Source organism: Manacus candei, unplaced genomic scaffold (genome assembly GCF_025592945.1).
Source record: "Manacus candei isolate 608988 ecotype Guabito, Panama unplaced genomic scaffold, ASM2559294v1 h1tg000082l, whole genome shotgun sequence".
NCBI lineage: Eukaryota > Metazoa > Chordata > Aves > Passeriformes > Pipridae > Manacus > Manacus candei.
This window is the reverse complement of record NW_026138130.1, coordinates 661,408-674,928: the sequence shown is the minus strand read 5'-3', so window position 1 is coordinate 674,928 and position 13,521 is coordinate 661,408. Positions and strand designations below refer to the sequence as shown.

Here is a 13,521-nt window from a genome sequence, read left to right as displayed (position 1 = left end):
TTCATAGTGCTTCATCACTGGAACACTTCAAAAGCTTGTTGCTACTTTTTACCTTAATAAACTCAATGTATTCCTCATATGTGCCTTTTGGTGGAGCATAATAGTTGCCACTGGGAGAAAAAGTGTACCGAGGATTTTCAATGATGTCTGGGTTGTAGAAGTCATCCAGCATCGTCAGCAGCAAACGCCTGTCCCAGTCATCTGTCACTCGGCCTCCATAGTTACACTCCCCAGTCAGGTAAGAGACAGCCTCAAAGGGAACGTGGCTGTACTCATTGATGAACAGCTGAAACACAAGATGTGGTTGATTCTAGAGACTTGCCAGATCTGCAGAACATCAGTGTGACCTAACAGACCAGAAGGTTGGCAGCTATAGCATGTGCAAAGCTGCACTTTATGGGGTTTTCTCCGTAAGTGTTGGAAATTCAAATTGTGAAATATGTTTTTTTTCAGGTTAAAATTACTATTTAAAATAAAGAGGCGTTAATAGTAAGAGCCTCTTATGAATATCAAAATTACTCAGTCATCCAAGTCATTCTTGAATTATTTACAAGTGGATGGTTTTGCCAGTCTAAACTAGATGGACACTTTTCTGTGTCATAAACAAAGGTGGATTTCACTTAATTTTTCTCCCAGTCTTCAGCACCCTCTGATCTCTTTCATTAACTTCTGTAATTCAGTTGTAACTCTCCTGACTTTTCTACACAGTACCTACAGAAGATTCAAGGTCAAGTAATGTTCACCATTTCATCTGGGAGAAGGAGAATAGTCTGAGGTTCTGTTAACTAACAAAAGAAAATTTCTTCCTACAAAGCACGTAACAGGTGACATGGTACTACCTAAAGCACAGTGAGCTCTTATTTATGACATTTTAACTTTGATAAAACTCATATATACTTATTATATTCCTTATGTCTATAGGAATATAAATCTCACAAAGAACAAATCTCTTATTTAATTTGTAGTTTTGAATATATTTATAATATGATTAACATTCCTTGCTGAAGTCATTAATATCTATGAACATTTGATGTAACTTCTGTTGTATTGCTTCTTTTGACTACCAGCTGGGCTTCCCAAGGCCAGAGTTACAGGGAGCAATCCATGATTTTACCTGGAGCTGCCTGATGCTGATCCTCAAGTCTGATTCATTAAATCCATAGGGTATATTCCAACCGAGAGGCCCAAACTTCCTCCTCTCCTGAACAAGAGCGTGGAAAAAACAAACTCCAAAGAGCAGTTTCTCCCATACCTTTGAGAAAAGCAAAAGAACAAAGCATTATTGAGCAGTTATTATTAACTAGTCTGTAGCTCCTGCTGGTGTATAACCTGGACAGAGAACACCACATTTGAAATATTGCCACGTGAAATTACCTGGCAGAGGGAATTCTTAACTAATCATCTTCATAACTGCAAAACCTAAACTGACAACCATAGTAAAAAATTTAGCTTATAATATTCACTGGACAGAAATCAATATATCTGTGAATAAAAAAAAAAAACCAAACCAAAACAAAACAAACAAAAAAACCCACAACAAATCCAAAAACTTCAAAAGATGTGCACATTACCAGCTCCTTTCCAGGGCATCCAGAGAAGAACACAGGATCAGAAATAGGATCAGAGAGAAATGACTGAAGCAGGTTTAATCGGAGACCAGTAGGAGGTTCATTTGTCATCTTCACTCCATTCTGCAGAATGGTTACTGGGAACTAGAAGTAAAACCCAGCAAAACTGCATTCAGAAAGTGTGAATAGATGCTATATTAAAAATATATTATTACTCTGGGTTTGTTATATAAGCAATTATCTGCAAGAAATCACATTTTAAAGAACAATAGCTTATAAAAAGTCTCCAATTCATTAAGAAGGACCTTGTTGTAAGTAACAAATCTGTAGTTTAAAATGTTTTCTAGGTATTCATTACATCATAAATAAAATGCAAGATTAAATATTCGAATTTATGTGAAACAAAAACTTGATGATAGCAAAAATACACAAAATATCACACATTACAGTATCAAAATATCACAAAGGAAATTTGAGATGATTATGTTTATAATTATTTTTTAAATGTCCTTTATTGATTAAAGTATTTCTTCAAAGCCTCATTGTATTTCAGAGAAGTTCTGCATTATCATCAGCTCATTCAGATATATAAATATTCCCTCAAAATGCCATCAACTTTTGCTTTCCCCAAGTACAGAATCCTGGGGCATGCACATACCTTTGGTGAAGGGTAACTTGTAAGCCAAAGTCTGAAGTCTGGATGACATTTTTCACTGTTAAGCTCCTCACATATTTTCTCCAGCATTGGCATCCAGGAGACAGCTAAATGACAATTTTGTAAACAAACCCAGGTTCCTTCTTCCATTGCTGTTTCAATCATTTTTGTAGCTATAGGTCCTTGGCCTTGGCCTAATGAGATGGACTGAAACTTGTCTCCCACCATCTCTCTGTCATTTGCCAACTTCAGGAGGCCTTGAACAGGAAGCACAAGATTTCAGCATTTCTTCATGAAAAAGAAGTTATGGTAGAAAATAATACATTTAAAAACTTCTATTACTATTTTGTTTACAGGTACTTACAAATTCCCATGCTTAGGGAGCACAGAATTTTACTAGTGTGACATGATACATTCAAATCTACTTGCAGAAAGTAAGTATTCAAATCTCCTTGTGTACTGAAGGGGAATTTCAGGTCTCCAAACTGAAAAGCTGTTCTACACTACTGTTTTCCCTTTCTGTGTATACTTACTAGACATAGGATCTGCTCCTGGAGATAGCACAAATATTAAGGGGATTGTAGAATTTGAATCTAAGTAACTTTTTGATAGATCAAAAGGTGGTGGCTCTACAAATTTCTTTCCCAGTTTGTCTGTAACAAACGTTGTTATAGCTGGACTAATCTAGTAAAAAAAAAAGCAAATGCAAATCATTAACATAAACATAGATTAAATAATGTCAGACAAAAATTCTCAGGTGATGCTTGTGGTGTTTGTATTACTCACTTGAAAAACAAGAATAGCATTGATTTTCTTAGTAAAATATGAGGAAAAGCAGATTTATTACTGTAACAGCCACTGCAAACTATGCTACAAAGCATGGAACAGTCTGCAAACACTCCATAACACATCATTTTACCTTGTCTGGTCTTAAGCACCGAAGAACTATAATCTTTTGTAATTCAGTTAATGTATTATTCAATTCTTCTGGTAATGGAAAGCTTTGGGGCTCTTTGCTGTCATACATTTTTTGCCATTCACCTATATTTTCACAGACATGACTCCTAGAGAGAAAAACACCCACAGTTACTGTAAAAATCTGGATTTTTTTTTTTTAATGTTTATCAAAGGCCAATCACCTATTGTCATATATGCCACTTCATATCTACATCAAAAAATAATCCCACAGTTGAGCTGCTCCATGGTGAATGGTGAAACAAGCTCTTCCCACCAATCCCCCCATGCTGCTCCCAACAGACTCCACATGAGAAGTTCCAAGTTGACAATAAGTTCTGTCCCTTCCTCTGGACAGCACTGCTTGGACCTTCATAGGTCTGGGTGAATTGTCTGCCTCCAGTATTTCAGGAAAACACCACACTTTAACTGAAGAAAATTACCAGGAAATTTAACCAGGGAAACAAATGTATTTTCCTCCACACCACATGCAGAGTGCTCCTCTGCAATGGACAACTCTCAGACTATTTAAAGGCTGGATCATTATACACATTGTTACTAAAACTCCAAAGGGACTGAAACACCAAACACCTCAAATAATTTCTTTTAACAGAGCAGTGTTTCTGCACTCAGATCCAAATGCAACAAATATTTGCACTCAGCTATTTATATGCAAGACTCGTACAACCATGTTGGCTCCAGAATTTAGTGTTAAATTCTATTTAAACCCAGGGTGAAATTCTACTTATTTCAGAAGATCAGATTTTACCAGAAAAACTCCTTCCCCAGAATGACACTGAAATTCTGCTCTGGCATTCACTGATCCCTTAAAACAGTTTCTCTACCACAGAGACATTCTAAAGGAAAAGTTTCTTTAGGCAATGCCTCAAACAGTTTAGAAAAATAGTTTAATGAAATAATATTATAATTAATGATCTGACTGACTGAAATAAGTGAAGAAAACATAATGGTGAAAAAAGGGGCTGGTTTTACCCTGTTGGCATTCTGGCACTGATTTGGAAAAAATATATAGCAGACATTTCTTTCAGCATGTTACATACGTGTTGGTCACAACCAATTAAGGCCAATTCACATCAATATTTTACTATACCTCAGTCTTTTCATAGCTGGCATTTCACTTGCACGACATAATTCATCCCAGCTCTTGTCTGACAGCCAAGATGGAGCTGGATTTGGATACTCATTCTTGAGACCCACACCCCCAGTTAGTAAGAACATAAACTCTTGACGTTCTATTTCATTATTAGCCCTATATTAAAAAAAAGAGAAAAATATATTCAGTAAGAGATACAATTTTAAATAATATAAACTGTTGTTTAAAATTAATTGCACTTCACTGCCACTTAGTAATGCTTCTACTCCATCACTGCCAAGGCACCACTAACCCATGTCCCCAAGTACCACACCTACGTGGCTTTTAAATCCCTCCAGGGATGGTGATTCCACCACTGCCCTGGGCAGCCCATTCTAGGGCTTGACAACCCTTTCAGTGAAGCATTTTTCCAAATATCTGCTTTTTTGTTTTTTAAGAGTGCAATTATTCCTGATTTTTAAAGGCTTTAAAGAAAATAATGGGTTCTGGGAATAGAGTAGCTTTACAAATTGGGCCAGGAAGAACGGTCCATGTACAGACAATACACATTGTAATTAATGCTTAATGTAATTAACCGTTTCCATGATACATCATTAGTTTCTGTTACTAAGAGACTATCCCAAAGTGATCTTACATGAGCAGATTGCAGCAGAGCAGAAATGAGAAGAGCAGCTTGTCAGTCTCAAACAGGGAGCGACACACTTGGCAGTACAGATTGTATGTGAAGTGGTCATTCAGGTACTGAAGTCGCTTCTTCAATATTTTGGATTTATTACTAAAAAGAAAAGAAGGGAGAAACTGAGACTTCAAACTGAAAAAGGGGCAATGAGTTAAGAAATCTCAATCTGTTTAGGGCTGTGCAGGATATATTTTAGATCCACATGCTCCACAAGGGATTTGGATGCCAGTTTCCCCAAAATTTCAACTACAGTTCATGTCTGATAGCACTTTTAAAAGTCCCAAGCAAAATAATGAGCTGAAATCAATTTGCCACAGTTAAGTGGTGGCACTCAGTGTTCATAATGGAGACTAGTTCAGAGCCAGAGTACATCCTTAAAAATAGTTAAATACATCTTCTTAAAAATATAGCACATGCTTAAGATCCATGATTCACCTAAACAGTAACTAAAAACAGCAATTACTTCATTAACAAATCATATTTTGCCTCAAAAGCCTGTGTTTACAGAGGTAAATGGTTTCCAAATGGAGAGACAAGAAGAGAATGAAAACACTTGGTTTTCCACCAGGAAGACTCTCTTTACCTGTCATGAATGGAGTGGATGAAGAGGTTGACAAACCAGCTCAGGGAGTACTGGTACATGGGGTCGATGTTGGCCAGGTCTGCGATGGTGAAGAACAGCACGGCCGAGTGCTGTGCCACGGGCCGATAGGCCTCCCGCGACTCGGCGATCTTCTGCTCGGTCTTCTCTGCAACCTAAATGGCAACAGCAGGGGACAGAGAACAGCCTTCAATAGTGTTTGTACAGGGATATTACTACCTAATAGCATTACTAAAAGAGTTCTATGCAGCACTTTGTAACACCAGAGTAAGGCAACTTCCATGTTGCAGAAGGCGCCGTCAATAGGTGATGCCTGTGCTGGGCTGGCCCCACCACTGCCTGATCCATTTACCTGTTCTACAGGGGGCAATAATGACAACAAAGGAGGCATAACAGTTGCCATGCACCAAAAGTATCAATCTATCTGCAATATTAAAAAATATGACTGATTGTATTTAAACTCTGTATTTAAATACATTTAACAGGTATTTAAATTGTACTTACTCTACTATAAATCAGCTTTATACAAAAATACTTTGAATATAAAAAGGATTTCAAAATTTGGCTATCAGAAAAAAATCTGTTTTCTCTCATCAATATTATTTAGCTCTCACTGACTTCAGCTGGTATTTTATGTATTAAGAATAACAAAAGAATCTTGCATAGCTATATTAGTCTAATTACTGATTACTAATGTCTTCTTTAATACTTTTTTTCTTTTAAGAACTAGTTCCTTCCTTTATCTTAATATGTTACCTTTACTTCAGAATTTAATATTTTTCACTCACTTCTTACAGACAGACACAGATGCTTTAAAACATTTCAAATTAATGACTGAAAAAACTACCAGTGAAGATTCTAGAATAGATCCAATTTTATTTCTCTTCACATTTCACAAGTACAGAATTGCTCCTTGTGCTGTGCATCTAATTCAGAATCCTTCTGCCAGCTGCAAATGTAACATTTAATTTCTAAGTATAGTTAAGGGAAGCACACATACACTCTCCTTACCTGCTGTTTTTTTGTGATCTCATTAGACATTACTTTAGCAGAATCCAAGACCTGGATGGCAGTTTCATCTTCCAGAATATCCCCTTCAGATGAATGTAAAGTTTCTAAAATTTTCTTCTCAATTTCTTTTAGACTCTTTTTATTGGCTGCAGACTGAACGATGAGAGCATTTCTTTCCTCTTCTAAATCCGGCCTAATGAAGAAAAACACAAACCACAAAATCAGTCAAAGCTCATCTTCCACTGCCTGCAAAAGAAGCCCATGAAAATTACTCCCTTTTCCTGCAATAAGTAATTGTGAGTATTCTATTCAGTTTAAATAAGACTTTGCTCTTCAACATCTATTTCTGATTGTGAGTAAAGATTTACTTCCATTCGGTCTTTGGAAACAATGTCTAATCTTTAATGTCCCAGCATTTTGCAAACAACAATCCCTCCTACTTTTTCTTTATCATATCTCTGCTGCCTGAAAAAACACCATAAAATATCCAGAACCAGTTTACACATTTTTTAGCAAACAGAGATTAGCCCAATTACACAGACATGTCTGTACAACACCATACTACTACTCTGGATCTCTGTGAGGGTTCCAATATGACCCATAATCACTTTCAGAGGTACTTTGCATTTATTTCATACAAATTTAAAATGAAATATTCATAACTCTGCATCCTTGTCTGGCAGCTTTGCAAAAACAACAATAATGATTTGAACTTCAAATAATGTTTGCATAGCTTTCTAATATTCAAGGAGTATTTCAGGAGACAATTGCCATGAAAAACCAATGATTTCACATCTGCTATATTTACCTACCCCACAGTAAACATGACAATCTGGTTTTTTTAAAAGCTATTACTGAGCAACATTTACACCATGTAACATTCCTCTTGCTATGCAATAAATTAATCTCTCATATCCTTGGAATTATGACATAAAAAATGTAATGGTCATTTGCCATACAGAGAGACTTACCTCTCCTCTGCCACGACAATACCCAGCAACTGGTCTTCAAGTCCCTCTGGTGTTATCATAAAATTCAGTAATAAAACTTTCGTAGCAAGTTCAGGCATATAATGTGGATTTCTTAGTTTTGTGGTAATAAAAAACTTGAAATCACTGGAATATTCAATAATGGACTCACCAAGCCTGATACATTCCATGCCTCCTAAAATTAAGAGGAGAAATGCTAAATAAAAAGCTTTACTCCAATTATTTACAGGAAACTCCTCCAACTTTTTTCATTAAATAAAAGCAAACTTCTTGTCAGTGACAAATTTTCTGAAAGGTAAAAATTAATAAACAAATCTGATAATTTGAAAAATTATCAGCAAATTCCACATTTTACTCTTAGCAGGTGAAACCAAGTCAATCCAATGACTACTGTACTTTCAATTTGCATATACAAAATAAAACTAGGATGGTAACAGAGAATTGTGGAATTATTGTCATATATTATATTCTTACAGACTACTCTTTCCTTGAGTTACCTGCCTGAAAAAAGGAGAGGAAACTACCAAAAAAAATAAAAAAAAAAAAAAGAGAAAAAAATGTTTGAGCTTTACTTTCCTTTTTTTTTTTTAATTATGAACATGAAAACCTGTAAAGATAAACTATATAAGAAGGAAGGAAAACATATTTGTCTTTATCTGCATTTTTCTGTCATTTTACAGGAGGAAAATAAAAGTTGAAAACCAAATTCATAGCTACTTAGCAGGTGTCAGAGAAGAAAATTGTGCCTTAACCAAAAGGCCTTGACAGCTTTTCTTGATTTGTACAGCATTTAGCAAATATTACTACAAGCCTAAAGCACACGAAAATGAACAAGCAAAACAATTTCATTGACAATGTTCCATTTGCAGAATTTACTTAGTCTCCTATAGTGGAGGTTTTCACATAAAACTACTATTGTGGTAGAGGGGAATAGCAATTAATAAAAAATAAAACTTGTGGCTGCTGTGAAATTCCCCTTCTCTTGCCACAGGCTCTCCTAAGTCAGAGAGCACCATGGAAACCATCAGACAGTACCAGAGACTACGAGCTGGACAGGAATGTAATACACTTCAGGGGTCCAAATTAATGTTGCTCTACCTTGTTTGAAGGTCTGTTTGAGCAGCAGAGGCTCAAGAGATGGGTCCAGTTCCTCTCCAACGTTTTCCATCAGCAGTGGAGTCCCAAACTGGATGCAGTTCTCCACAGTTCTCATATAATCCGTGTCGCTGATCTTGATAACATTCAGACGGTTTTCCTTCTCAAAATTCTTGACCCATTTATTTGCTTGCCCTTGAGGATCAATCATTAATGGCCTGGAACACACGAGAAAGTTTCTCAGTGCTTGCAGGAGTTTTTCAAATTTTAAACTTTTTCACATGTTTCTGTGTCAGGCTGTCCAGGAAGAAGTGATACAATTTTGATTATGTTGTTTTAAAAGATTGGTGTAAAATAGATGTGCAGGTGTTTTATCATCATTTGAAAAGTAATAGCAGAAATAGTTTCAAAAGTTGCAAAAAATATTTATAACATTTTTTGTAAAATACACATATAATACACATAATGCAGAATTCTTGTAAAATCTTGTTCTGCCTCTCCTCTGGAATTCTCAGTATTTAGAATCTATTAATTTTTACAGATTTTGATTTTCTTCCTATATGTTTTTTCACTTTAAAAAAATAAAAATGAACAATTACTTGGAATTTAATCTGAGATGTTGGTATTTCAGCCAGTGTAAGACTGGAAATGTAAGCAGGGTGGGGAAAGGTGATAATATTTAATTTTGTAGAATTTGTAAATTTTGTAAATTTGTTCAACATGTGCATGTGCTGCTTTCATCTATATGCATGTATTTTAATTAGTCAGGCATAAAAGATATCAAACATTTCCTCTAACTGCACCTTCAGAGAACTAAGTAATATTCTAAATATGGAATTACACATTGTCAATCTGAAAGTAATCTGAATCTGTCATGAAGACTAATTCTTAAGTGAACATGCATCACAAGAACATTACTAGAAAATTCTATATTCTTATATTTTCACTGAGTGCAGATTATTTGCAGACAGATAACACAAGTTTTCATATAATGCAATACATATCATCTTTGAAATAATATTTCAATAGGAATTAAAAAAAAAAAAGTTGTTAAAGGTCCTAAAAGAATTCTTTCTACATAGATGTGAGTTTCCCACCAAAAAAATGCCTATAAAAGATAAAATTCCCATCTGATAACCTTGTAACTGTAAGAACCTGACATGACTGTGGGATCTGGACCCTTCAGGTTATGTACATAACCTGAATCCTATCATTAAACACGTAAAGAATGAGAAATTTGGTGAGAGGAAAGCTTTCAACTACATACACAAATCTCTCAAGTGTTATCCCTCTTACATTTCACAGGAGAGGGACATAAAGATTTCACTCCTGTTTTCAATTGCATTGCTCTGTGGAAGCTAGATTGTCTCCAGATATTTAGTTTTCTTTTTCTAAAAAAGGGGAAACTTGTTTGGATTTGAAAATTAAACCTTTTTGTCACCTACCAACGTCTTGAATTTTCAACAATGACCCCATTGTCTACAGAAAATGCATCAGTTGGCAAACCAGCAATATTCCAGGCTCTGATTTTTATTGGGTCACCAAGATTCTGACTCAAAGAGAAATCCTCAGAACAAGGGATATTTTTCTCCTGTAAAAGAGAAAAAAAAAAAAAAAGAAAAAAAAGAGAGAACCCTATTTCTCTTTATTCTGTGTTTCTTTACATCTTTTATTACATGCCACTTCAAAGTGACAATGTGCATTTCCTTTTATGAGTCCAAAGTAGGTCATGTATAAGCAAAAATCCTGGGAAAAATAAAACCATGGTTTCAATAACTAACTACATTTCCCCACTGAATATTTACTCTCTCTTGATTTGTCCAATTTTTGGTACATTTTACATGTGGGTGTTTTGTTATGCAAAATTTTGACAATGTATTACCTTAAGAAACTCATACAGAGCTGGAAATCATCTCATGAATGCATCTTTCATTAAATCACTACAGCAATCCTGTGCTGATTTGTAACTGTTTAAAGTCACAATAAGTGACTCCAAATCACTTGATTTATGAATTATGGCATTTGTATAACTAGTTTGGAACTGTCCCTTTGTAAACAGAATAATCAGCCATTTAATTAACACACAAATAAGTGATGGTGTAAGTTACAGAAATTCTATTACATTACACATAACTGCATTTTAAATGTAATTCTTTCATTTAAAAGAAAAATACAAAAAACACTGAGATTTTACTTAAGTGAGAATCAAGCCTTACAAAGTCCATGATGTGCTCTGACTTCTGACATGCTACTGTAAGTGTAAATGCACTGATTTAATTAAATTCAAATCCAAACAATATTGGATCAGCAGAGTTGATCCCATTGGTCTTAATGAGGTTTAGTAGGCTAACGTTAAATAAATGGCAAGGCATTTTTGAAGCCTTTTGCAGCAGTTTGCAATAAAGCAAGCACTTATTTAAATCTAAGATAACCTTCTAACCTGGCACAGTTTGCTCCAATCTTTGGTACATTCTTGTCGAAATGCAGCAGTAAAAGCTCCCAGATATGCTATTACTCCAGCTGATACCAGAACATCACCTGTCAGATTATCATATTCCTCTTGAAGATCTTTTGCAGCTTTATCCCATCTATGACAAGCAGAATATAAAGAAAAAAATGGTGCTGAAACCTCCACATTAATGACATTGATGTTAAAACAACTGTTTGTTGTTATTCTTCAACTTCAGGTAGAGAACATGAAAACCTCATTTATGTATTTTATTCTCATGTTGAGGAATTCTTCTACAATTCCCCTGATGCTGCTGCCCATATTTTTACATTACAAACAATTAGGAATATTTCAAGATCCCAAGCATTCTTAAGCACTACAGTCCTCAGACAGATATACAGCATTAAAGGCTCAGAGAATGGAAATTCAAATTCTATTCCTACAGTGGCTGTTAAATCTGACATTTGAACTTTAACCCGACCTTGTTTTCTCTCCACCAAGGCCTCCAATCAACTTCTCCGCTCGTTCCAGTTTTTTGGCACACAGATCAACCTGGAATTCTAAACGAGCCTTTTCTTCAGTCTTCTCAGCGAAGGTTTGTTCCAAAGCAGCCAAACGACCTTCAACTTCTGCAAGTTCTGCCCTCTTCTGATTCAGCAGTGTCATTGTCTCTGCCAAGGACTCCTCAGCCACTCTCAAACGCTCCTTCTTGGGTTCAATCTCCTACTCAGTTACAACAAAGACACAAATGCTTGGAGCATGTTTTTGTAACTTAATATCAAATACAATGCTTAGGGTGAACATACTGAGCAAAAGGAGGCTTCCATAGCACGGAGGGACTGGGATCAAAAACACACCTTTGACACCCTGTGATACACTTCCATTCCCTTAATCCATTTGCATAAACCCTCTGCTGCCGAGGAAGCTTTGGCCACCACTTGTGGATCAAACTCTGGATTAGTCAAGTATTCAGACCGAATCTTCTGCATGACGGCTTCCTGGGTGAGGAAAGCATCAAAGCTCAGCAAAGTCTCGGGGCTGACACTTGGAAATCAAACTGACTGATGGTCATTTCTCTACACAGTGAAATAGGAAAGAATCTTTCAGTATTAACTGTTGGAGAAACCACTACTAATTCGTTTCTTTTGGTCTTCCTGTTGCTATTTGTGTTTTTTTCCTGTTTTCATCCTAATCTGTCCTTAGCCTTTATAATTGTGGTTTTACTACATCTTCAGTATGGCAGCTCCCTAAGTGCTAAGAGCATTACAGTCACATAGAAGCCTTATTTTATGCTCTCCCTCATATAAAATACATTAATTTCATTATTTGCTATCTTTTTCTCAAGACACAACTGTTTGCAGGTTCATAAGAAACAGAAGGAGACAGCTTTCCATGCCACTTCCAGTAGACTTCTGGAATGCTTTGTAAAAAGATCTTGTAGTCCATAAAGTTTACATGAGCTTAAGAGGATTAGAGAAATTACACAAGAGAGATCCACTGAAAGCTACTAAACACACAGAAACTACATCTAGCTTTGGAAGTCCTTCATTTAAAGTGCCAGAGGCTGGAAGAATATTTTGAGAAATTATCATATATACTGTTCCCACTCACAGAGTCATAAAATACGGGAAGGGACCCACAAGGATCATTAATTCCATCTCTTGGCTCTGCACAGGACAACATGAAAAATCCCACCGTGTGCCTGAGAACGTTGTCCCAGTGTCTCATGAACTCTGGCAGCCTTGGTGCTGTGCCCACTACCCTGGGGAGCCTTCTGAGATGTCACACACAAGGCTCACCCTGAGGAAGTTTGGCTCACTTGTCATGACCACACCCACCCTACAGAGATACCCTATCACATTGTAATGATCCCTGGTGACATCAGAAGCTGACTAGATTGGACAAATGAGGTCTCTAATATAGAAGTTTCTAATTTATTTCCCCTGCAAGAAGGTGTTTACACAGTAAAAATCACTGAAAAAGCCTTACTGGAAGAGGGCTCTCGGAACAGTTTTTCAGCTCCCTTAAGAAATTGATGTTGCCAAGCATTTTCTGGCTCACAGTCCAGTAATCCAAAATCTACAGAACACAGTAGGAAACACCTCTTCAGGCTTTAAAACATACACACAAACAAAAAATTACCAACCTCTTTTATTTCAAACTCGTGCATATCTAATACTGATGACCTTGTATCTGCTTGAGATAAATAATAAAGCAGAAAGTCCCCCAGCTCAAACATTTCCTTCAACATGTAAAGCCAAAAAGTAAACAGGGTCTCTGGAAAGTTATGTGTTATCTATTATCAATACATGAGTTAAGCAAATTAAATGTGTTCTCTTGGCACATTAGAAAATTTGGAAAACAGGGAATTCTGAAAGTTTTCATTAGAATGATGGACAGAGGCCA

At 36.1% G+C, this 13,521-nt stretch overlaps 1 protein-coding gene across 4 annotated transcripts in view; it reads right to left on the bottom strand.

Annotated features, from left to right (window-relative positions):
• DNAH12 (dynein axonemal heavy chain 12) overlaps nt 1–13,521 on the bottom strand; it is a 59,021-nt gene that overhangs the window by 5,162 nt on the left and 40,338 nt on the right. For all 4 annotated transcript variants that reach the window (XR_007908331.1, XM_051811504.1, XM_051811502.1 and 1 more), the window contains 17 exons: nt 13,105–13,194; nt 11,973–12,113; nt 11,597–11,838; nt 11,107–11,254; nt 10,112–10,257; nt 8,670–8,884; nt 7,554–7,746; nt 6,583–6,775; nt 5,554–5,726; nt 4,926–5,066; nt 4,289–4,447; nt 3,143–3,287; nt 2,757–2,907; nt 2,227–2,480; nt 1,572–1,712; nt 1,115–1,252; nt 53–286 (listed from right to left, as the gene is read on the bottom strand). Coding sequence is in view for 3 of the 4 variants with exons in the window: in XM_051811504.1 (XP_051667464.1) it covers nt 53–286; nt 1,115–1,252; nt 1,572–1,712; nt 2,227–2,480; nt 2,757–2,907; nt 3,143–3,287; nt 4,289–4,447; nt 4,926–5,066; nt 5,554–5,726; nt 6,583–6,775; nt 7,554–7,746; nt 8,670–8,884; nt 10,112–10,257; nt 11,107–11,254; nt 11,597–11,838; nt 11,973–12,113; nt 13,105–13,194 (2,904 nt within the window). In the remaining variant the exon portion in view is untranslated. The remainder of the gene's footprint in view (nt 1–52; nt 287–1,114; nt 1,253–1,571; nt 1,713–2,226; nt 2,481–2,756; nt 2,908–3,142; nt 3,288–4,288; nt 4,448–4,925; nt 5,067–5,553; nt 5,727–6,582; nt 6,776–7,553; nt 7,747–8,669; nt 8,885–10,111; nt 10,258–11,106; nt 11,255–11,596; nt 11,839–11,972; nt 12,114–13,104; nt 13,195–13,521) is intronic.